Raw genomic sequence first — 26,383 nt, 5'->3', positions numbered from 1 at the left:
CAACCACAACCCTAGGGGGTTAGGAGTCAAACTCTCTAACCACTAGGCCACGACTTTCATCGTGTATGATACTTGTACTTGTGTATACTTGTGTATGATCAAATAAAATTAATTTAAGAACAATTTAACTTACTGAAAAGGAACAAAATATATTTTTTTTAGTTTTAAGGAAAAAAAAGCTCACATATCACATTAATGAGCATAAAAGCACTCATTAGACACAATATTAAAGTAAGATCTGGCCATTTTGTCTGCATTAGAGCTATAAATGAAATGCAGTGACAGTTGTTACTGTAATTGCAGCGACAGAGAGTACTGAAGTCAACTATATCTGTAGAGAATAACAATTTGATATGTGCTTAAAAAAAGTTACTACTGTTACTACTACTTTGAGAATGAGTGTAATATCAGAACTGGAGGATCTGGTTGATTCAACAGCCATGTCACCTCTTTTCAGTCATGGCGTGTAAAAAGAACTTGCAGCTTGACAGCACATGAGCAGATCTACGAGAAGGAAAAAATGCATGCATCTAAAAAAAGTATAGAGCATTCTGATTTTACAACATCATAAATGATTTGAAAACTCACAGAGCTGCATAATCCTCATTTTGTTAAAGAACTGGTGGAGCACTTTAGCACGATTGCAGTCTTGTTTGTTTCACACCTTTCTGAAGATTAAACTTAACCACAGGCCATTTCAGCTTATTTTAGCCAAATGAAGAGGAAGTCAAGTTGCTCACCAACCAATAGATAATCTCCTGTCTGGTATATTAATCTCATATTTCATATGTTTTAGAAAGCAGAGTGCCAGAGAAACTAAATGACAACAACAATATAACTCTGTCTGCCCTATTGTGACTTGACAACAACACCTAAAACACATAAGACTATACTTAATAATAGTCTTATACACTTGTGTAAATAAGCAGCATACAACACTGTACACTGCACTCTTTGAGATGGTTGTGTGTGAAAACCCCTGAAGCTTCTCATTATTTCTACCATGTGGTTTTCTAGCATGCAGTTACAAATTCTGCATTGGTTTCCTCGGTTTGTTTTCTTGCCATCACATGTTTTTTTTTATTCTGTTCCTCTGTGTAAAATTAGACCCATGTTTCAGTCTTTTGTAGTCCGCTATTATCTTTTTGTATCACTATAGCAAAACTGTTACTTTTTGGATTTTCAGACTGAAGGTGTATAAAAACCAAATGATTGACTAGCCAAATGACTGAAACTGTAAAACTGTGGCTCACATGAAAATGTCCTCACCAGGCACTGGAAACTTTGGCAGTATGTAGACAAATTAAACAAACTAAAGGGCATTCAAACTAGAGAAACTAATCATATCCTATCACTTACATGACAACTAGATGCTATTGTCTAAGCTGGAATTGTCAGTTTTCCGGCCTACAGTATTAACTTCAGTAAGTCAGAGGGAACACAACTTGAGAACTATTCTGTGCTCTTCTTTAAAGCAACACTATGTGACTTTTTCTGTTCGTCATAAATTCTTCTTTTTCTGTGTTCATCATAAATTCATCTACCAAACCGCCTTTTTGTCTTATCCCAGATCACTACGGTACATTTAGAATAAATTATTATTTTTGGACTATTGTTCGGGTCGTCAACGCTGCGGAGTAACACATACATGCGTGAATTACCATAGACATAAACTTGAATCTTCTTCCGCAGTATGCGTGCAGTTCTGTTTATTAACCAGTAGAGCACCAAAATGTACATAGGCTGCATCCAAACCTGAAAAAATGCTGCCTTCTAAGGTCGCGTTCCAAGGTAGGAAGTAATCAAGGCACATCCGAATGCAATGTTGGCTTCAGTTCCTGTATCCTGAGATGCCTTCATCTGGCTGATTTTTGAAGGCAGGATAGATGTATCCTTCGCTGCCTGTGATATCCCACAATTCTGTGCGTTCCATTCCGTGACAGTTAAGCCAAAAAATAAAGATGGTGTCTGAAAGTTGCAGTCAGTTTGTGTAAATGTTTGTTTTTGATCAAAGTTTTCCACTTTTGATGTCATTTCTAGCGAGAAATTAATATTGCAGTAATGAAATATCCACTTAGTTATCACCAAAGCTCTTTATATTTTGCCGTAGATCATTAAACCATTACACTGCCTTGCAAAGCAAGATTTTATGGTGTCCTAAGTATTTAAACTGGCCTGTTGGCCACACCTCAAATGTTGTCTTGACCAATCAGATATTGTCTTTGCTCGGGGGTATCATAAATCATATGTTATCTTATCAAGCATGTGGTCCGAATTTTCCTGCCTTGCAGGGTCTAATTTTGGATATGATTCCTATAACAAGAATATGATACATTTGACAAATAACTGATGGTCAGGACTGTTTCAAGCTAACAGATTCGAATACATACATATTAGACATGAATATGTATCCTTAAGCTATCCAATAGTTATTAAAATACATACACAGTAAGTGATTATAACATGATAGTCAAATGTGTGGGTTACATATAAATGAATATGGAGTGAAGCGATGGACTGATATTCGTTTATACGTCTTTTTGAGTTCATTTTGGTCCATTTATATCTAGAAAAGACAGTTTCTGAGTCATTCTCTGACATAGGGATGTTCTGTGGAGACCAGAGGTTAAAAAGCCCCCTTAGGAATTTCAGTCTGGTTCTGCTAGGTGGGGGGGGGGGGGGGTGTTTAAGGATATGGTGTATAACTCTCATGGGTTTACATATGATGTCCAGCGTTGCATTTAAATTATGAACAAATTTGACACCAAATTTCACAATCTCTTCTCCGAACTGAAATTGTCAATAATTGTTCTAGTGGTGTTAATGTTGAAAGCTGTTCAGTGAAAAAATTGGTTGGTTGGTTATCTTGCTTGGGACTTGTGGCACAGAATGTTTTATGACTTCCTGTTGCCTTTCTGAGGAATTCGGCTCGTGTTTCAACCACAGTCCTAATCGACTCTTTAATTTGTCTGATTCGAGTCAGATCTGCTACATAAGCCAGGAGTGCCAACTCAATTCCTGGAGGGACGAAGCCCTGCAGAGTTTTGTTCAAACCCTGCTCCAACACACATACCATGTTATTTTCAAAAGAGTCTGAAAGACTTGATTATTTGAATCAGGTGTGTTTTATCAGGTGTGTCAAGCAAAATGTCACCGGGCCCACTCTACACTAGATTTAATTATATCTCATGGAATCGATCTTACTGATATAGATATTGTCTCTCAAAGTGATGTTGTTACCAATCATTTCCTTCCTGTATTGGCATCCTGCATATCACTGATATTAACTATATGTCTCAGCGTTACCGTCTGGGCAGAACTATTGTTCCAGCCACCAAAGACAGACTCGCAAATAACCTGCCTGATCTATCTCAACTGCTATTTGTACCCAAAAATACACATGAACTAGACGAAATGACAGGCAACATGGACACTATTTTCTCTAATACATTAAAAGCTGTTGCCCCCATCAAAAACTGAAAAAGGTTAGAGAAAAACGTACTGTACCATGGTACAACAGTAATACTCACTCTGTCAAGAAAGAAACTCGTAGTCTTGAACGCAAATGGAGAAAAACTAACTTGGAAGTTTTTAGAATTGCATGGAAAAACAGTATGTCCAGCTATAGACAGGCTCTAAAAACTGCTAGGGCAGAGCATATACACAAACTCATAGAAAATAACCAAAACAATCCAAGGTTTTTATTTAGCACAGAGGCTAGATTAACAAATTACCAGACGCCAACTGATTCAAATATTCCACCAACGTAAAATAGTAATGACTTTATGAATTTCTTCACTGATAAAATAGATAACATTAGAAATACAATAGTGAATGTAGATTCTACAGCGTCTAACACTTCAGTTTCATCCATCGCACCCAAAGATAAACTGCAGTGCTTTACAACCATAGGACAGGAAGAGCTAAATAAACTTATCACTGTATCTAAACTCCCTGTTATGCTGATGATACTCAGCTATATATCTCAACAAGACCAGATGAAACTTCTAAATTATCTAAGCTAACAGAGTGTGTTAAAAATGTAAAAGATTGGATTACCATTAATTTTCTCTTATTTAATTCGGATAAGACAGAGATACTAATTATTGGACCAAAAAAACACTACACAGAATCTTGTAGATTACAATTTGCAACTAGACGGATGTACTGTTACTTCCTCTACAGTCAGAAATCTGGGTGTTATATTAGACAGCAATTTGTCTTTTGAAAATCATATTTCCCATGTTACAAAAACTGCATTCTTCCATCTTAGAAACATTGCCAAGCTACGAAACATGTTATCTGTTTCTGTTGCAGAAAAGCTAGTTCATGCATTCATGACCTCTAGACTGGACTATTGTAATGCACTTCTAGGTGGTTGTCCTGCTTCGTCAATAAACAAGCTACAGGTAGTCCAAAATGCAGCAGCTAGAGTCCTTACCAGGTCAAGAAAATATGATCATATTACCCCAATTTTACAGTCTCTGCAGTGGCTACCGTTAAGTTCCGTATTTTCATTCTTTAGCTTGGGTTAAACTAATTAATTTTACTTTGTTGGATCAGCAGCTAAGCTAATGATGTCTCTATTTTATTTCTATGTTTTTGCACTAGGATTTACACAAGCTCCAGTCTGGATCCAGAACACCTGAGAAGAGATGATGCTGACCCTCAGAGGACCTCAGATGATGCTAACCCTGAATCAACAAACAGAACTAACAATTATTGCTACAAGTGTGACTGCATCATATAATAATTGCTGTTAATAATGTTCATCGTCTGGCTGACTTGTATAATTTTTTTCTGAAAAATCCTGTCAAACGTGCACAAACTGACAGTCACCACTTATAAGCTACTACTAAATATTGTAGAAATGTAATTTTCTGTAAAGTTGCTTTGTAACGATTTGTATTGTAAAAAGCGCTATACAAATAAACTTGAATTGAATTGAATTGAATTATTAGGGTTGAACCTAAACTCTGCAGGGCTCTGGTCCTCCAGGAATCAAGTTTGAAACCCCTGTTATAAACGCTCTTTAATTATCCAAATCCACTTTTGCTATATAAATGATGGGAAACATGGTTGGTGCACCCAGCGAATGGTCTAAATGGGTTGTCCCTATTCTCTTAATGAGTAATGGGTGTGTTTTGGGCATAATGTGCAATAAACCAATAAATGTGCAATGGGGTGGTGTTAGCGCAGTGGATAAGACACATGCCTTTGGTGTGAGAGACCCAGGTTTGAGTTGTGCTTGAAATTTCAACTGCAAATTTAGTCCGAAGGAGCTTTATTACCATGTATGTTTACAAGCAAAAATTAATTTGAAACAGGCATAGTGATAGTGCAGACACACAGTTTAGTTATTTCAACAATTAATTGAACAAAAGTTATGTGTGAAACCGAAAATAAAATGCAACTCCATTTTTGCAAGTCATTATGCTATGATGACAAATGCAAGTTACAGATGCAAGTTTCATGACAACCAAATTTGAGGATCCTCAAAAGCTGCTCAGAGACTTCCTTTGACTAATTAACTAAAACATATTTAAATAAACAAGACTGGTTGAAATGCATTACAATACATCACGTTTGTCATTTCTTAAAACTATCAAAAAACATTTTATCATTGAAGCTCATTATTAAAAGAAATACTCAACATAGTGAGCTATCCTAAAAAACGGTAGCCTGTACTTTCTATGCGCACACTTTATGGCACTTAATGCCCATTAATTTAATGTGAGAGACCAGTGGCTTTTTCCCCCAATACAAAACATGGGACAACAAGGATACTAAAAGTTAAAGGGAAAAGATTGGGTCAGTTATTTACAATGGTAACACTTTATAATATGTAACACCTATTATTTGCTTATTAGCATGCATATTACTATAATATTAGCCATTTGTTAGTGCTAATTAAGAACATATTAATGCCTTACTCTACTTGACCCTATTCTACATCCCTAATCTTACCCAATACCTAAACCTAACAACTACCTTACTAACTATTAATAAGCAGCAAATTAAGAATGTATTTAGATAAATGTTGTAGTTAATAGTTAACAAGTCTTACCTATTCTAAAGTGTTACCTTTACAATTTTAAGAGAGTTGGGACTCTGGTCACCCCAAGATCTGTAACTTGATACTACTCTTGGTCCATATGTCGTTGTGGTTTTTGGTAACGTCCATCAGATGAAACTTTTAACAATCTCAGGAATGCTTAAAAAAATTAATCAATAAAAGAAGAACTTAATCGACCTTCAGAAAAAGAGCATCATATTTTTTTACAGAAGGAGTTATGCTACTGTACTTTTAATAAGTTCAGAAAGCAACTCACCTATCATCCCAATGACCAGTAAAACACTGATCATGCAAAATATTAGAGCAAGAAGATTCATCCATGTTGTCTGCTCATTTAGCAACACTTCAGTGTGATTCTGACACTGTGGTAACTCGGTAACTGCAGGTGTAGTTGGGTCTGTAAAAAAAATGTGTTTAAATACATATCTCTGTGTCTGTGTGTGTGTGTGTGTGTGTATATATATATATATATATATATATATATATATATATATATATATATATACTGTATAAAGGCAGTGTATACATTAGTATAAACACAACTGAAGTAGTATCACTCACCAGTGTGTATGCTGATAGTCTGTAGTCTGATGCCGTTGCTGAATTTTACCTCTGTTTCTGTGTTTATGCAATAATAAACTCCTAACTCATTAAAAGTGATGTTATTTATGAAAAGACGATGTTTAGATTGCACTGAATATTTGAAGCTGAAGTTATTTTTGTAGTAAAATACTGATGGTGGGTTTAAGAGTGAGTCCAATAGCACAACCGGAGGATTTGGTAAATTCAGCAAAAACCATGTGGCCACCTTTGCATTAAGATCACAGTTTATAGTCACATTTTGACCCAAATCTGTTAGTTGATCTGTTAAAGTCTCTGCAGCTTGACACCATATAAGCAGATCTACGAGAAAAATAATTATTTTGTAGAGTATTTTGCTTAGAATTTTCATTCAAACCAGAAAAAAAAAAAAAAAAATCATTATAACACATGTATACAAACATTTTCATGAGTAAACTCACAGAAGTGGAGCTTTAAGATCTTCAGCATGATGGTTGGTTCACGCTGCTTTTTAGATGAAACCAGACCTCGGGTCTCTTTTAGGAGGACTCTTAGCCACATCAAGCAGAGGAAGTCAAGACCAAGCGCCAACCTCACGCTCTCTCTCGTGAAGCCAATAGGGAAGTGACTAAAACTGCAATTCATCGACTGGCCGCTTGAGGCTAGCTGCATTAGGGAGTCAGTCCCATAGACCCCCCCATAATGCCCCACTTTAAAGCAGAAAAAAAACGTTTACAGCCTGGTGCAAAAAATGATTTTGGTCTAAATAGCTAATTTTGCCCTTCATGACAACTGTGAGGGGGTGAATTTTTTTTTATAACTCCTCCGTTTAAATAATATTAAGACTTAAAGTTTTGCATAATTAAGGGCGTGGCCACTAGTGACAGGTGGTTTGCCGATGCTGACACTGCCATAGCGCTAGGTGGGCGTGGCTTCAGCAACTAGCTCCTTCCTTTTTGCCCAATTTTGTCACGCGGTGATGCGCTGCCAAGATGGCGACGCCCTTTCAGCACACTTTAAGCTTCAAAATCAGACTTCAAGAGTCTATGGTTGACGTCACGGACACTACATAAATGTTTATACACAGTGTATGGTCAAGACTAAAGGCCTTTGTCGGTACACGATCCGTCCACCTGCACGATCCGTTCTACGCATGCGTAGTAGACTCTTTAGAAAACGCACATGCGCAAATGATAATTCTGTTTTGTGACGATTTACGACCCTGCACGATCCGTCCAGGCTCGATGCCAACAGCGCGCGATGCAGTATTTGCAGTAAAATAATTACTCCAAAGACTGGTACCACGACAGATATGATGAAGACCTTGACAGTGCACGGAGTAAACATAAGAGCAGAAAGTTGTTCCATCTCCGACTGCTAAATTAAGAGGATACTTTGTTGATCACGCTGACAGTGTTTATATTGCAATATATTTCAAAAAAAAATTTTGTCCAGTAAGGAAAAGTGATCAAAATCGTGAACTTAACCTGTAATGTTACAAATTATTTCTGTTTCAAATAAATGCTGTTCTTTTGAAATTCTAATTCAAAGAATCATGAAAACATTTATCATAGTTTCAAAAATATAAAGTTGCAAACTGTTTTTATATTTCTGAAGGAAATGTGATGAAGACCGAAATATTATGGCGGTGCCTGTAACAGTTTTATACACTGCTGTCACGTTATCTGAGCTGTTTCTGGATGAAGGCAGACTGCTAACAGCGAGTGGTGTTGACAGAGTTCAGGGAAAACTTCCTAATTTCTGTATTAAAATGTTTGTTTTTTATTGGTTGTGTGATATTCTAATTTTGTGAGATACTGATTTTTAGTTTTATTTAGATATAAGCTGTAGTAATCAAAATTAACACACCTAATAGAAATATTTCACACAGTGTCTAATCTATATAATGTATGAGATTCATGTTTTACATTTGAATTATTGAAATTGACAAACTTCCATAATATTCTAATTATGTGAGACCTACCTGTATTTACTTTGTGCATGTTATGGTTTAAATGAAAATACAATAATAATATACAAACCATAACTCATAATAACTATTTAATTTAGGCTGAAAAGATGGTTTTAGGCCCCTTTTGAAAGACCCAAAACATCTTATGTTGTAGTGTAGTCTTAATTTTTGATATTTTATTTTATCATAGGAGGAACAGGTAGAAGTGGAGGAGCTGCCCCACACATTGAAACACATGTACGAGGCAGAATACATTGTGAGGAACAGTGTTGGGCTTTTCACTGGCCAGATGCAAGAGCCAACATACATGTTCATGGATCATGATGACCGAAGGGAAGCATGGAGGGTGCTGGAGTCAATGCAGTGCCATGCTATGGAGCCCTTCACATTCATTTTTGAAAAAATCAAGGACATGGAAACCTTTATGATTATTTGCAAAGACACCCTCAACCTGAGAGTAAATGCTGGAGTTGGCCTGCACAGTGACCCACACTCTGTGTGAGTGTGTGTGTGAGCGAGAGAGAGGGGGAGAGAGTGTGTGTGTGTGTGTGTGTGTGTGTGAGAGAGAGAGAGAGAGAGAGAGAGAGTGTGTGTGAGAGAGAGGGGGAGAGAGAGAGAGTGTGTGTGTGTGTGTGAGAGAGCGAGAGAGAGGAAGGGTAGGAGTGTGTGTGTGTGAGAGAGAGGAAGGGTAGGAGAGTGTGTGTGTGTGTGTGAGAGAGAGAGGAAGGGTAGGAGAGTGTGTGTGTGTGTGTGTGTGTGTGAGAGAGAGAGGAAGGGTAGGAGAGTGTGTGTGTGTGTGAGAGAGAGAGAGAGAGAGAGAGAGGAAGGGTAGGAGAGTGTGTGTGTGGGTGAGAGAGAGAGAGACGAAGGGTAGAAGAGTGTGTGTGTGAGAGAGAGAGAGTGTGTGTGTGTGTGTGTGTGTGTGTGTATGTGTGAGAGGGAGAGTCTGTGTGTGTGAGAGAGAAAGCCAGAGATAATTTTTACTCTTAAATAAAACTTCTGTGTGCACACATGCTTCTTTCAAGTCATTTCCATTGTCAGTTTGAAATACTCTATAACGTTTCTCCACACTTGTTTGTAGTTCTTTCTTCATGTAAGTGCAGATAGTCTTGGCAGAAATGCATATGTTCCTTGTTGTCTTCTGTAAACAACATTGAAGGGATTATTTCCCTCACTTCAATATATATATATTTATAAGTCTATATAGACCCATACTAATACAAAATTACTAACTTAAAGGTTAACTATTAGTCAAGTCTGCTTTATTGTCAATTCTTCCATATGTACAGTACATACATACAGAGAATCGAAGACCCCCGGTGCATACAGATAACATTAACAGTACAGCAAATCTAGGTCAAATATAAAATGTACACACAACTGTACACACAACATAATAAAATTAAAAATCAAGTTAAATAAAGCGGCACAAGGCAGATCGAGTGCAAATCAGTGAGGTGAACAAACAGTGCAGATAAAAGATTTTTAGTGCAAAAAGAAGCTTACTCAGTCTGATTAAATTGACAAAGGGCTCAAGAGCAGTTATTTTATTTAACTGACAGGTGAGTTGGTAGAATGACGCCAGTTCGATTAGCAGCTTTTAATAAATAAATAAAAAACTACACCAACGGCCTTTGACAATACTACTGACCTCAGACCAAAACACGGCAAGTTAAGTAAATTAAGCCTAATACCAGCAATGAATCGCAAAGTATGGAGGAAAGTGATCATGTATTTTCATGTAACGACTCGCAAATCCTTTATTATTTTGGATTGGCAACTACGTAAACACATAGTAATGCATAGCGTAAAGCTACATTTAAAAGCATCCAACTAGACCCGCTGTTAAATGTTAAACACAATACAACTAACGTTACACAAATATGCCGCAAGTTTTGCCGCCTTGCCGTCAAGTGTTTTAGTAGGTACCGATAGTGTAGGAAAACAGTGACGTTTTCTTCTACGTAATTACGCGCATGCGTAGAACGGATCGTGCAGGTGGAACGGATCGTGTACCGACAGTGCGTTTTCTAAAGAGGCCAATTAGCAGACGACACTACCCTTTTTTTTAAAGATGCAGGGGAAATACCTTTAGCCCTTAATATTATCCACACGTTCTCTAAAGCTTCAGGGCTTTACTTGAATTTAAATAAGTGTGAATTAATGTCTCTTAAAAACAGTAATCTTCTGTCAATTTGTAATATTCCCATTAAAGATGAAATCACATATTTAGGCATTAAGATCGTAAAGAATGAAGAGGAACGATGTAAACTTAATTTTTCACCAGTCATTGACAAAACAAAGAAAAAGTTAAATCAGTGGTTACTAAGAGACCTATCCTTGAGGGGGAGAGTACTGATCACAAAGGCAGAGGGCATATCGAGACTTACGTATGCAGCGCTATCCCTAGCAGTTAACGATAATACTTGTAAAATTATTGATAAAATGCTATTTAACTTCTTATGGAAAAATAAAACCCACTATATAAAGAAATCTGTGGTTATGAACTCAACTGAAAATGGAGGCCTGAATTTCTTAGATTTTACCACCCTTAATCACACCTTCAAAGTTAACTGGATTAAGCAATTCCTTAAAAAACCAACATCTATCTGGAATATTATTCCTCAATTTATCTTTTCACAAGTTGGTGGTCTTCAATTCCTTTTACTTTGTGACTACAGTATTACCAAACTTCCTTTAAAACTATCTAATTTTCACAAACAGATGCTTCTTTCCTGGAATTTAATCTATAAACACAACTTCTCTCCTAACAGGTGTTTTATTTGGAATAATAAGCACATTCTATATAAATCTAAATCTTTATTTCTTTTGAATTGGTTTTGTAATGATATAATTTTTGTCAGGCAACTTTATAACCATGATGGTCTTATGTTGACCAACTCTGAATTTCTTTCTAAATATAATATTGTGGTTACTCCTAGGGATTTTGCTGTGGTTATGGATGCTATCCCCTCTGGTCTTAAAATTCTTCTTAAAAATACCTGTCCTCTGCTCTCTCCATGTTCGTTGGATCCTGCTGATACTGAAATAGGACGGATCTGTTTCTCTAATCCCTGTATTAAAAATAATAACCGTTGTATACGGGCTTTGTTTCAAAGGGATATTGTCTCCAGACCTGCTATTATATCATTCTGGAATGGATATGCCAATAATTTGTTATGGTTTAAAATCTGGAAACTCCCACATAAATACTTAATTACTAATAAAATCAAAGAAATCTCGCTTAAACTTATTTATAAAATTTACCCATGTAATTATTTCCTTGTGAACAGATTTAATTGTGAAATTGATACATTGTGTACATTTTGTGATCTACACGATGAAACATTTTATCATTTATTTTGGAGTTGTCCTCATTCAGTTTGTTTTTGGTCAGATTTCTGTTCCTTTATTAAGGCTCATATCGCATATCATGTCCAGCTTTCAACTGTGCTTTAAAAATGTATTATTTGGTTTTTTCTCTTATGACAAATCTTACCATAAGGAATATTATTTAATTAATCTGCTTCTTCTGTTAGCTAAATTTAGTATTCATAAATGTAAATTTGGAGGAAATAAGCCTTTATTTTTGATTTTAAAAGCAGAAATTTTGCAATACCTAAATACAATAGTGGGGCTAAAAAATAAGAAAGCTGCAAAATGCGTTTCAATCTGTAAGCATTTTCACATCTTTAGCCTTTAAATTTTTTCTGAATTTGTATATGTATTTGTATGTCTGTTTATTTGCTTTACTTTTTGTACCCCCTGACTGCAGTTGTAATTCCTAAATGTCAAATAAAAAAAATAAAAAAAGTGCGTTTTCTAAAGAGTCTACTACGCATGCGCAGAACGGATCGTGCAGGTGGACGGATCGTGTCCCTCCTTCAGAAATACGTAACTAGTTCTGATTGGGCTAGCGGTTCCTGTGTTGTGATTCAACAGCAGCTTAGCGCACGCTGCTCTCCTGGAAACGCACAAATGGAGTAGTTTTGAGAAGCAAGTGGGCAGGAGCATATGTACTGTTGCCATATTTATTGAAAATAATTTTAAGCATATGAACAAGCACACCCGATTACAGTTGAAGAAACGAACTACACTTTTTATTTAGTAGTTTATTTCTATCACTTCCACTAGCAGCTAATTGTGTATATTCATATTAAATGTATTTCTCTACAAAACATCATATGACATATTTAGTCTATCAAAAACAAAACTGTTCATTATCCCAAATAAGGGGTTAGTGTGTTACTATAAAGAAATTACTGAACAAATTACTGAAAAAATTCTGGGCCAAAATTCAGAGCCCAGAGCCCGGACAGCTCGGCATAATCTTTACTCTATTTAATTTGATGTGGAAGTGTGAACTCGTGAATTCTAAAAGGTGGAGGGGAGGAAGGGTGTGGCGGGGGGCCTCCAACATACATTTTGCCTAGGGCCTCCAAATGTCTAGAACCGGTGTCATGAGAAATCGAGTCCGCCCGAGAAATCGAGTCCGCTTAGGACCCCGAGTGATCCCATTGGCTCAACGAACATTTAATGGGTATTATTTTTTAGCGCCTGATTACAATTCCTGCTAAATAGCGTTTTTATTTTCGTCGTTTGAACTTTGCTATAATGACCATTTATGTACTTTAAAATACATGTTTCATAGGCTAGTATATAGCCGACGAGCTATATGTTGTGAAATCAAACATTTCTCGTTTTTTTTTTTTTTTGTTACTCGCGTATCAGTATAGCATACAGCTTACTCGATGTGTGTGTGAATTTATATTGTTAATCTAAATGATATAATATCGCAATTGCTTGTGCAGAACCGTGTTATTGTTGTATTATATACAGATATATTATTATTTTATGTAAAATGAATGTTATATTAATTTTACATGAAGTATGTCAGTATGCCTATTATATTTATACCATTAAGTATAGTAAGTGAATAATGGTTGTTTGTGCACTGAAAGTAACTAAAAATACAGCTAGAGAGTTTATATAGATAGCAATAATTGCTGTATAATTATAATTTTCAATTATAATATAATGATTCTACTGGTTTTTTTTTTACATAAAAATGTTCAAGCAATATGCACACTATGTAAGACATTTATACATTTTTCAAAATGCATAACATTTTCAAAGAATCTTTACAGAAAGACATACTGTTGTGTCTATGTGGTCAAAAACACCCTCACTGTTTTAATAGTTGGTGCTAAATGCATTAGTCGTCATACATACAGCAGGCAAGCCAAAGGCAACAGTGGTTAATTAAGAAAAAACTGTAAGATGTCGATACTGGAGTAAAAAAAACCTTTGGAGAAACCAGACTAACCAAAAACACTGGGGACCAGTTCTCCTCTGTATATTCAGTCTGAACATTTGGTACAATATCATTGGTAGTTAACAGTGTTACTGCATTGATTCAGCTGTAAGGTTAGAGGTTAATTGTGCCATGTACAGGCAGCAACATTGTTTTCTCTGTGGCCCAGGTGAGGCATGCAGTGGCAGTGAAGAGTGCTAAGGTGCAGTCATCCATTCATAAATTCTTGCTGTTTTGCTGAAACTGGAAACAGTTCATCCTATGTGAAGTCCATTGTGGAAGATTGGGGAATCCTCAGTCTCAGCGTAACTCGAGAGCGTCTCGGGACAGGGCTTCTGTGGTAAAGAAAAATATAAAAATGTTTAGGAACTGTAATATAATAACAATTTTTTTCCTCTCTGCCTTTGTAATATACAGCATGCTGGAAGACTTTCTTGACATCATACAGAACGGGTTCAGAATACAACAGAAGCAGGAAACATCAAAAATCACTGTTAACCGTATAGAGCATCGGTTTACAATTCTTGCAAAAATCAAGTTATGATTTATGTGTATGTTGTTATAAAAACAATCAAACAGACATAAATGTAATATGTTAAACTCAAGTCTATTTTGCATTCAAACATTGCTTTAAATAAAGAGACAGGTGATTTATTTGAGCAGAGCTTGTTTTCTGCATCCACTATTTGGAAAGTCTAATACGTTGTTTGGAGAGGCATTTGGGTCTGGTTGCAGGAGTTGTGAATGGTGTGAATGGTTGTGTGGGGAGGCGTTCAGGGCAGGTGATGGGTGTTCTTTCAAACCTGCAGTAAAACTCGTTCAGATCGTCTGCCAGTCGTTGATTCTCTACAGTGCTGGGGGGTGGTGTCTTGTAGTTGGTGATGTCTTTCAGACTTTTCTACACTGATGCTGAGTTGTTGGAAATGAAGTGAGTCCTTATTTTTCCAGAATAATTCCTCCTTTGCCACTCTGATCTCCTTTTCCAGTGTGTATTTAGCCTGTTTATACGAGACATTCTCCCCCTTCCTGTAAGCGTCTTCTTTGGAGCTGTCTGAGTTTTGCAGTGAACCACGGTTTGTCATTGCTGTAAGTTAGATGAGTCCTGGAAGGAATACACATATCATCACAGAAACTGATATATGATGTTACAGTCTCTGTGAGTTCATCCAGATCGGTGGCAGCAGCTTCAAAAACACTCCAATCATTGAGGTCAAAACAAGATTGTAAATCCTGCTCTGCTTCATTAGTCCATCTTTTTACAGTCCTTGATACAGGTTTAGCTGATTTTAGTTTCTGTCTGTAGGACGGTATAAGATGAACCAGAAGGTGATCAGAGCGTCCCAAAGCTGCTCGTGGAACAGAGTGAAATGCATCCTTTATTGTGGTGTAACAGTGATCCAATATATTACTGTCTCTGGTGGGACATGTAACATGCTGTCTGTATTTTGGCAGTTCACGGGACAGATTGGCTTTATTAAAGTCCCCAAGAATTATTAAAACAGAGTCCAGGTGTTGTTGTTCTGTCTCTGTGATCTGATCAGCGAGTTTCTGTAAAGCTGAGCTCACGTGCGCTTGCTGTTTAACGAGCTGAGCATCGTTAAAGTCAAAGCTGTCACCCTGGTGACACATAACTGTATGCAATAATAACTTATCGAGTCTAATTTAATGGATGCCACCTTATTGGGACAATAAAAAGCCCCTTACACCTACCCTTAACTTTTTGACTATTTAAAATAAAAAATAAAAATAAGAAACTTAAATAATTAATATTGTCATCATTTAAAATGTTTGTGTCTTACATGGAACCATTGTCATAAAAACGTATTTGTTATTACATGTATTATTATTATTATTACAAATTTTTTTAGCTAAATCTTAAAATTGTCATACGGTGTGTCTCAAGGATGTTCAATAAATTACACTTTTATAAAGTTAAAAGAAAAGCATACAATTGTTAATAGAAATACCTCAGGCATAATTTTACACAAAAAATTGAATCCATATATTTCTAAAAGCATATGAAATTGATACATAATGACACTAAAATATTTGTCCTCTGGTGTGACCCCATATTCTGTTACTAAACTCTGTGGACATTTTAATTAGTCGAAGGACCAAGAATATTGTTTTACAAAAAAGCATTTTTTTTTTAATTTGGTCAACTACCCAAATCTATTTTCCCATCTATATCTTGATATATATATATACATTTTAAAGGTGTCAGTGTGGATTGGGATGGGTTGGTGGTGGTTAGATGAAACTGTAGGTATGGGGGCCCCCTTTTGGAAATCTGCTTAGGGCACCCAAAACGCTAGGGCCGGCCCTGCCTACAATTATTTATACAAATATTACTGTATCAAAAATACTAAAAATAATATTATAGCACAGCTATAATTATAGCACACCAAGTCCCTGAAAACCACCTGTGTTAGCGCGCATGTACAGGTCCATACCTTTACATCCAGTCTCTGTTCAGGATCAATTGATCACTACTTGAAGACGACATTTTTAATTAATTTATTTATTTATTTTTGTTACGCATTCATTAATACGTACCGGACTCAGTGTACGCCTCGTGAATTTTTTGTTTCACGAATACGAAAAAAAATTTTTTTCAAGTAAATCAATTGTCAAGAAAGTTGAACAACAGTCCAGCAGATGGCAATATTGCAAACAGTCAAAGAAGAAGAAGAAGGTAGTCAGGGTTTATTTGCAAGGAAATTGCAGAATGAGTCAAGGAGATATAGGTGTATAAACTGTAAATGGAGGGAGAAATTGAAGGGAAGATGTGTTCTTTACTGCATTTTGAACATTTCATAAACTATATATATATATATATATATATATATATATATATATATATATATATATATATACATTTATGTGTGTGTGTGTGTGTGTGTGTGTGTGAAGAGTTTATTTGCAAAAAACGCTAACATTTATTGATTTCTTTTTCAGAAATGTTTTATTGCGCATTCCAAGTAATATCAATCAAACTGCAGTTTATAATAATTTAAATACAGGTAATTTACAAAATAAAGTTCATTTAAAGTATATATTTTTTCACATATTAAAAGTTTGTTTTATAGCAAAAGCAGATAACTCCTCATTTCATGTTTCAGAGTAAAAAACAAGAACAAAAAAAAAAAAGAACAAAACTCATTTAATCTTTGCAATCTCCTCAGGTGACGATAGATGCCCAACAAAAGTTGTTGTTGTGATCATAGACTGTATGGTTGTGATTTTGCGCAATACACAAAGCTTTTCCCTCACCATTGTAATGCACTGCTCTTTCAAAGTTCTGTGAAAACAGCAGCTTTTATTTTCCTATTACGCACTGAAGAAGACAGGTTCATCTAAATTATCCATCCTCAATCACTTTTAGTCAGCTAACTGGCTGTTACTACTGTAAGTGTCATGGAATACACACAAACAGGTAGATCTGGGTAACACGAGCCCTTCCTGGGCCTAACATGGGAAACAGGAGCCCGTCGTGGGCTTAACTCGGGAACAGGAGCCAACCAGGGCGGAGCAGTCGGGATAGAAGCCCACCAGGGCAGAGCAGGTTGAGCTGGAGCCCACCAGGGCGGTGCAGCGGACCACCACAGCCGAGCAGATGAGACAAAGGCCCACCAGGGAGGAGCAGAGGCTAGAAAGAGGTAGAAAGAACCTCTACAGTCCTGAAAGACAGCGGAGACCAGGACAACTAGAGCCTCAGATACAGATCCCCTGTAAAGACCACCAGGACAAGACCACAGGAAACAGACCACACCTCCTTAGTGACTCGGAGGACAATGTGGTGACAGTGGAACGAGGCACATGTCAAACACTCTGGAGACCACTCTGTATGATGTACCACTGTCAGAGCACTGTCAGGGCCTGCTTGCTCAGCGCTGGCACATTCACTGCAGTGCAGGGGTCTGGTCTGATTTAGGGAAAGAAGGAAAAGAGAAAATGCTATGACAACGTAATTAGTACAAGAAATATTGAGAAACTTTAGCTCTCAAACTACTTTTAGTAACTTCCAATACCAAATTGATGAAAAACTACTAGTCATGTTTAAAACCTTAGCTGAAGGGATTGTTCACTCACAAATTAAATTTCCAAACCTGGATCAACTTAGGGGTGAGTAAATGATTACAGAATTTTCATTTTTGGCTGAACTATCCTTTGAGTATTATCTTGCATACTCTAATATACTCAAGGTATTGAGAGTAAAAGGAAAGGTATACAATATATTTAAGGTTATTAAATTTAAAGTTGCCTACTAAATATACTTCGGTAGTTTAATCTACAACAATGCATCAACATTGTAAAATACCTTTTCTTTTTAAATAGTGCTGCTGTACCGGTCAAAGAGAGCACTGCTCTGCTGAACATTAAGCTGTACTATGTTCTATTATTGTTATTATTCTTTTTTTTTTTCAGATTTATTTTTATGGTTAGCTGCCTAAAAAAAATCTGGGTTACAAACATCTACATATGATCACCATGGTCAAGAAAATAAATTACATAGAATCATACCTTTGTAAGATATCATTCAGCATTTGAACTGCTATGTATGTGTGTGTGTCTGTGTGTGCGCACACACACACACACACACACACACACACACACACACACACACATATATATATATATATATATATATATATATATATATATATATATATATATATGCATATAAGTATCTCCACCTATCCTGGCAGGAAAGTCCTCTTGTCAGCTCTCCCCTAGCTCCCACTGTTGCTATGCAACTGAGCAATAATAGGAAACACCTGGTGGCAGAATTATAACTTTGTGTTTAAAAAAAAGTGTATGCATATGCAGGGATGTGTAGCTAAATATAATATTTGATTAGAATCCCATACATAGCCTACACATGGGCAAAGGATCGAAGAATCTAGGTTTCTGGGTTGAATATATTCATAAGAAAATGAGGAGGGGATTGGCAATTTCTCGGAAAGTTTGCGGCTATTTATATCCAAACTGGGACAATCCCACATGATGGCATGTGAATCTCGTAGGGCACAAGGGAGAAACTACTTTCACTTTTGACAAGCGGATGACATCTCATTTCTCCGAAGGTTTGTCGCTTTCTTTTTATAATTTCTGGGATTTTAATTGTATTTTTTTATGAAGCCCAAATGATGTAACGTTATAGGAAAAGGAAGAGAACATGGTGCATGACCTTTGTTTTATGAAGCGAATGATATAGCTAGTCTGCACGTGCCAAAGATAACTTTTAAACGACCAAGACGCTCTAAAGAAAACTTGGGGAGCATTTTTCGCCGGTTAATATGATCAGTTCTCATTAACTTAACGACATGAAATCATCTCTGGCGCTTTCTGTTTAAACAGACGACGCCTTTCATCCCCCGAAAAGTCACTTTTGTTGAAAATGGCGATTTTTTTTTTATTTTTAAATGCCAACCCCGCCGGCATTTGAACGTTGAAACGTCAACGTCACCAGGTTTGAATCAAAGTTGAATGACCTTTCTAGTTTGCAAATTGGATCAACGTTGAAATCTCGACGTTGTTTCACCGTATGATTTTATGGTCGTTCTGTAGACTTTGGATTAACGTTGAATTAGGGGTTGATTTTGAAAAGTGAAACAACATTGATAACGCGACGTTTCACCGTCGTACCTCCATAGATACAGTTGATCTAGTCATAGATGGGGGCGTGGCGAGGGCGGAGTCGGCGTGGGCGAAAACACTGCGAGCATCGTGTGTATCTGAATAGCAAAATGCACTCATTCCCAGAGACACGTAGAACAATTGTAGTCTCTTTTAACTTTAATATTCATATACACTAGTCCATATCGATATTCGATTCATTTTACAGCCCAAATATAGATGTATTCATTCAAAAATAGCCAAATCCCGTGACGTTCTGCTTTATGCAGCAAGTTCTATTTTTGACTGGATTCCGCGATTCAATCGTTTCCCAAACACAGACAGGGTGAATTTATGAATGAAAGTGTAAAAGTTCTGACATAAAACAACATTTTTACGTGTCCACATGCTTTTTTTAAGCGGGGTTATGTTCGACACTAGGCTGACGTTACATAGTTTTGCTTTAGGTAGAATGATAAGGCTAATCATGTATGCCACTTTCTGAAACAACCTTACAGTTTTGATAGCGTTAATAATGAACACGATTTAATATAGCCTGCCTGTGATGAATGCCGACTGCACACACACACACGCTTAGTCTTGGGATTCCACAACTTCCCTTGATCATCCTCACAACTTATTGCTTGTAGCCATTTTGTAATCCTTTCCGGCTCTGTATGTTTATTAGGAAGGATGTAGAACTTCAATTCATAATTTGTTAGTTTATTGGAGGTACAGAAAACGACACAGCAACTCTTCGGCGTGATTGTCCCGTTTATTTCAATTGTCGCCAAGGCAATGTTTTCTCCCACGGGCTAAATTCATTAAAATACCACATGCTCAAAACTGTGAAACAGCAGTTTAATTTTGGAAACATACGGTATAAAACAGATTAAAATAATACCAATTTAGCAGAGTATGTATGTATGGATGTATTGTTAAAAACATGTAGAAGAACAATCCAAATACAATAATATTTCAAGGTTTTTGTAAAAAAAATTCTGCATATGAATACATATTTTTTGCTGCCCTTGCAAGAGAAACCCTTGTACTTTTAAGACTGAAACCAGCTGATCTTTTATTTTGGGGGAAAACTACAGTTTCGAATTCCAGTTTGGAACCAGCAACCGGGGCTCTGTAAGGGCTGGGAAAGTTTGACAATTCCTAGTCATGGGGGTTTCTCACGGGGGAAACTCCCGGACTGTGTTTGTTTGTTTGTTTGTTTGTTTGTTTGTTTGTTTTTCGCGGGGAATTCTGAATGTGATTTCTACCGAAGGAGAAACTAAAATGTTAGAAGCAACAGCCTCGGGAATAGAGTGTGATTATGCTTCTGGTGATCCTTGAAAGTGTCCCAGCTCTAGGTCCTCTTAATGCGTCCCCTCATCGCTCTCCCACTTGTGTACTTGTTTTCTGTACTGTCCTGTATAAACAAAAACACCAAAAATAAATCCTCATAAAATATCAACTTTGATATTCTACAATATTTAACTGTAAACTGAATGCAAAAAAAAAATCAACCAATATTTTCAGTTCACAGTTCAGGAACAGTGGGGTTGTAAACAAAGTGGACAACACTATTAATTGAACACTTATATTCAGATGAAAGTTTGCAATATTGACTAATTATTCACAAGCAGTGCTTTCAGAGCCCACAGTTACACTGTTTTAATCAGAAAACTAGCAAAACAGTGTATTGAGTAAAACCAAATTAAGTAAAAAAAAATTTAAACTATGTAAAATCACAACCTATCACAAAAGGTCAATGAATCTCTACCAGAAGTGGTAAATTTCTTACCAATGTTTCAAGAGTAAGCTGAATCCTTGATGACCCGACAAGGGGAAAGAAGAAATGGTTTACTAAAAAGAAAGTTCTTTAAAAAGCAGTATTGATACCATACTTGGCTGAATGTCACGTCAATTTCGCTTTCATTTTGTTCTCCATTGACATGTCATGACTCAAGTTCGCTCAAAATAAAAAAAAAATAACAGGCAATTATAAAATAATTTGGGACCGACCGAACAGTTAAACAAGCAGCAGCTCACAGTCAGCTGCCTCACTCACAGAAAGACAATAATTTTCAAATGTAGAAAGGTGCCAACCAATTGTCCAGTTTCCTGTATGACAGCCAGATAAACCAATCATGATCCCAGCAATAAAGTAAAACAACCAGTAGGAATTGTTGCAGGGAAATTTAATTTTGTTGTTAATGATTATAATATTTAACATATACCTTTAGATTTTAGAATAGCTATCATGATTAAAATATTCTAAAATGCTATTAAAATAATAATCTTAAATTTAATATAAATGTAAAAGTTTGTTAACCTTTTTCAACCATTTAGCATTAAACATTTTCAACATGGTTTCAACATTAAAACAACTCTAGTGATGTAGAAATGTGGACAATATTTTTTTTTTTCACTGAATGCATATAAGGAGTACTTTTTTTCACTATTAGTTCATAAAGACAAGTTAATTTGTTTAAATTGTACCCATGTCAGTACCATAGTAGCATATACATTATAGTTGAAACATACACTCATCTCTAATGCTGTAAAGAAGCCTAAGCAGCTAGTTTCAAATATTAAAATGTCTTAAAATATGCTCCTATGCATAATTTAAATTCCTGTTCTTTGTTACATGGTCCTGATTATTTTCTATTCTGTAGCAGAGCATTTAAAGAAACAAGACACACTTGAAAGTAATTAAAACTGTAAAACAATCAAAAATGACACGCATGATACAAAAACCAAAATGTATATATATTTTTATATTCACTAATATTTCATGTTTGTTGCTGGGGAAAGTGAAATGTAATGTGTGAAACATTTTTCAAAATAAAAGTTGGTCCTATATAGCAGCCTTTCTCAAAGTGGGTGCCGCGGCACACTGGGGTGCCCCCTGACTGTGTCATGGGTGCCGGTAAAAAATTACGTAGGCTTTAAAAAAAAAAAACAATCTGACATTTCATATATAAAATATATTTGAATTTACAGAAATACATTCTTCTTCTTTTTAACCCTTTCGCAAGTACGATCACAAATTTATACATGTGATTAGAACGGTCAGTGCATCACGTGATCAACTGCTAAATTCAAATGTGCTTTCGTGTTGGCTAACACTGAGCAGAGACAGGCGCGCTCAGAGCTGTCATATATCACAACTTTTTAGTGTTTTCAGCCACATAAAGTTTATTTTAGGTTTCAGACATATAAGTACTAAAAAAACAACACATTTAGAGTTTGTAAAATACACACGGATGTCAAAGGAAGAGGCAATAATAATCCTTTCCATTATAATTAGTTTAATTCATATCAGATACACATTGTGTAAGTAACTTTAAAGTTTACTCTATTCTTCTCCCAGTTCACCTTCCACTTACTTTTATGTATTGTGGGAGAAGTGGATGAATTCACGTCTTGTAAATCCAACAGATCCGATTCTCTGAACTGCGTCTGCGGCGGCGATGGCGGCGCCCATCGTGCATACAGCTCAAAAAACTTCCACTTGCATATATTTGACAATCGGAATATCAGATATTTCATGCCATATCTAACAAATTTGTGAATATTTTGAATAAAAAAGGAAACATAACATAAAAGTTGTTGTTGCTGCAGTGTGTCACGTGACAAGCAATGACGCGTCACCATGGAAACCATAAAGTGACACATTAATAACGGTCGCTTTGGAAAAACTCACGCTGGGGGGTCAGCCAGAATATTTTAAATTTACGTGTGAATGGGTTAACAATATGAATGGATTAATAAAATTGTAAATTCATTTTAGATAAATATATAAAATTAACCATAAAAATCTGTCTCACATCAGTAACTGTCATGACGTCCCCACCGGGGTCGCGTGACTGTGCAGTTGGCTATATTGTTTTATAATTTAACCGCAAAAATACATTTGATTTCACAAAGAGCAAGAAACAAGCAACAGCAGCATGGATCGTTTTTTAAAAAGAAAATCCCCACAAGAACCGGACAGTTTTAACTGTGAAATGGAAAAGTTACTTCCTCCACCAGCTCTGAGTCGGCACCAAAGGTCGCAAAGGTAGACAAGGCTAAACAGAGAACATACAATGACAATTACCTACAATTTGGCTTCATCAGTACTGGGGATGCAACATGCCGTCTCCCTTAGTGTCTAATATGTGGGATGAAACTGTCAAACCAAGGGATGGTTCCGAGCAAACTTAAAAGACAATCATCCATCACTTGCTGACAAGGATCCTGAATATTTTGTTAAAATGAATATTCAACAAAGCCGTCAAGAACAAATGATGATTAAATCTGCTAAAGTCTCGGAGAAGGCACTGGAAGCTAGCTACCTTGTAGCTGAAATAGTAGCTAAAACAAAGATGCCTCACACTATTGCAGAAACTGTAATTATGCCAGCATGTACAGCAATAGTGAACAAAATGCTAGGGCCTCAAGCTGCAAAAGAAATTTCAAAGGTCCCGCTGTCGGATTGTACAATAGGGAGGAGAATCAATGACATGTCTGTGGACATTGAAGATGTCGTTTTGGGGAAAATCAAGACAAGTGGACATTTTTCTTTACAACTTGATGAGTCAACGGACGTGAGTGGGCACGCTCAGCTCTTGGCAAATGTTTGGTTTGTGGATGGGGACCGTATTCGAGAGAATTTTTTATTTTCCAAACCGCTGCCAAACAAAACCACAGGAGAAGAAATGTATTGTGTGACAACTGAGTATCTTGAAAAGGGAGGATTGAGTTGGAAGAGCTGTATTAGTATCTGTACTGATGGTGCAGCTGCAATGACGGGCTGTGCCAAAGGTTTCATTAGCAGGGCCAAACAGCAAAACCCTGATATCCGAACAACCCACTGCTTCCTTCACAGAGAGGCACTTGCTTCAAAGACGCTCCCAAAAGAACTTTCGGACGTGCTTGACAGAGCAGTGGACATTGTTAATTTCATAAAGGCGCGATCGTTAAAGAGCCGTCTGTTTTCGATTCTGTGCGAGGAAATGGGGGCAGAGCATCAGATCTTGTTGCTACACACGGCAGTCTGCTGGCTGTCACGGGGGAAGGTTTTGGGCCGATTGTGCAAGTTAAGAGAAGAACTCCGAGTCTTCTTGACAGAAGAAAAATCTGCATATGCAGAGCTGCTCGCAGATGAGCAATGGTGCCTAAAATTCGCGCATTTGGCTGACATCTTTAAGCACCTCAATGAGCTGAACATTAAAATGCAAGGCAAAGTAGAAAACCTCCTCTCCTCGTCTGACAAACTGCTTGGCTTCAGATCTAAGCTCACACTCTGGCGTTCCTTTGTGGGACAGGGCAGGCTGGATATGTTTCCCCTGTGCAATGTGAATGTAAACAGCAGTACACTTTCTGATCTCATAACCCAGCATCTGAAATCTCTCGATGAGCGATTTAATCATTATTTTCCATCGGAGTCTTATGCACAGTTTGACTGGGTCCGTGATTCTTGGAGTTCAAGCGCTCTGGATAGCGCAAAGGACTGGCCACTGCCAACACAGGAGCAACTGATGGAGATCAGGGAAGGCCGCACATTGAAAATGAGATTTGGTGACATAGAATTGGACCGGTTTTGGATTTCAGTGAAAAAAGAGTATCCAGTGGCTTCAAGTAGCGCTGTTGCTATTTTGCTACCCTTCTCCACAACTTATCTGTGCGAACTGAGCTTTTCAAGCCTGACGTACATCAAGAACAAGTACAGGGAGCAACTGAGGACTGTGGACCAGGAGCTCCGTGTCTGCCTCTCATCCATCCCTGCCAGGATAGGGCGGCTGTGTGCGTCGCACCAGGCTCACGTCTCTCATTGATTGTGGTCTCCCCCACCCCCCATCACAGTGTCTGGTTTGTGTTCCCTGGGTAACCACTAGATGTCCTCTTTCCCCACGATCTCTGTCTAAGGCCGGTGACACACTGGATGCATGGCGCAAGCGTCTCAGCCGCGTGGCGTGTCGGTTTTTAATTCGGCTCCCATGTTAACAGGTTAGAGCTTACAGGCCGCCTGCGTGAGATGCGCATCTCAGGCGCGGCTCGAGCCGCGCGGCAAACGCTTGGTTGCTAGAAATAGAACCGACGCCTATTTTTACCGCGACACGCGCGCGTGTTGGAAGCTTTTCCAGGCTAAATATAATAGGAAAATGTGTTTAAATTAAATTTTTTACACAAATGCATATGAATTCCTGATATTTTGATATTTGAAAGTCTATATGTTGACATAAATTCAGATATAAATGTAATAAAAAATAATAATAATTATCGATTTTCAAATATTGCACCTGTCAAACATAATCTATTTCGCCGTCAATACTTTTGACGGTGTCCTTTATCAGTAGGCGTAGGTGTAGGTGTGTAGAAAAAAGTATATATTGTTGTAATGAAGACATGAGCCTGGTCTGTCAACGGTCTCCCTCTACAGCAGCAGCGCGCCAGCGCCGCGTCAGGCACGCTTCTGGTGTGTAAAGACACAGAATCCGCCACGCTTCTGGGACGCTTCAGACACGCGGCGCTCACGCCACGCATCCAGTGTGTCACCGGCCTAATCATTGCACTCAGCTGTCACTGGTCATTAATCATTACACTCATTACAGCCAATTCCCCATTAGCATTGTCATTTCCCTGTGTATTTATACCCTGTCTGTTTTAGTATGTGTCACGGAGTCCTTGTAGTTTTCACGCTACTTCTAGTCCTGTCCTTGCCTGATTGTTTTGTGTTTGTCTATGTTTGGATTGCTACTCTGGTTTTGACCCCTGCCTGGACTGGATAACGATTTGGATTACCCCAATAAAAGACATACCTGCACTTGGATCTCTCTCTGTGTTTTCCTGTGTCCCGATC

At 37.2% G+C, this 26,383-nt stretch overlaps 3 protein-coding genes across 7 annotated transcripts in view; 2 read left to right on the top strand and 1 right to left on the bottom strand.

The window, feature by feature from the left end:
• The window catches only part of LOC127988265 (V-set domain-containing T-cell activation inhibitor 1), a 138,695-nt gene that overhangs the window by 41,250 nt on the left and 71,062 nt on the right, over positions 1-26,383 (top strand). The window lies entirely within an intron of this gene.
• The window catches only part of LOC127988262 (uncharacterized), a 93,215-nt gene that overhangs the window by 36,896 nt on the left and 29,936 nt on the right, over positions 1-26,383 (bottom strand). Inside the window, exons 1-4 of one of the 4 annotated variants that reach the window (XM_052590911.1) lie at positions 7,099-7,216; positions 6,638-6,979; positions 6,333-6,473; positions 5,278-6,214 (exon numbers count right to left, since the gene is read on the bottom strand). The exons of 1 other annotated variant lie outside the window; for it this stretch is intronic. In XM_052590911.1, the coding sequence (XP_052446871.1) occupies positions 6,141-6,214; positions 6,333-6,473; positions 6,638-6,979; positions 7,099-7,198 (657 nt within the window). In that variant the 5' untranslated portion in view covers positions 7,199-7,216 and the 3' untranslated portion in view covers positions 5,278-6,140. Of the gene's footprint in view, positions 1-5,277; positions 6,215-6,332; positions 6,474-6,637; positions 6,980-7,098; positions 7,217-26,383 lie in introns of those variants that run through there. 2 more of the 4 variants (XM_052590913.1, XM_052590912.1) reach the window with 2 other exon arrangements.
• LOC127988268 (V-set domain-containing T-cell activation inhibitor 1) overlaps positions 18,947-26,383 on the top strand; it is a 172,257-nt gene continuing 164,820 nt past the window's right edge. The window contains exon 1 of the mRNA XM_052590927.1: positions 18,947-19,010. The gene's annotated coding sequence lies outside the window, so the exon portion shown is untranslated. The remainder of the gene's footprint in view (positions 19,011-26,383) is intronic.

This window comes from Carassius gibelio, chromosome B22, assembly GCF_023724105.1.
Source record: "Carassius gibelio isolate Cgi1373 ecotype wild population from Czech Republic chromosome B22, carGib1.2-hapl.c, whole genome shotgun sequence".
In the NCBI taxonomy this organism is placed as follows: domain Eukaryota; kingdom Metazoa; phylum Chordata; class Actinopteri; order Cypriniformes; family Cyprinidae; genus Carassius; species Carassius gibelio.
The sequence above is the reverse complement of the archived record's forward strand: the minus strand, read 5'-3'. Positions and strand labels throughout refer to the sequence as shown.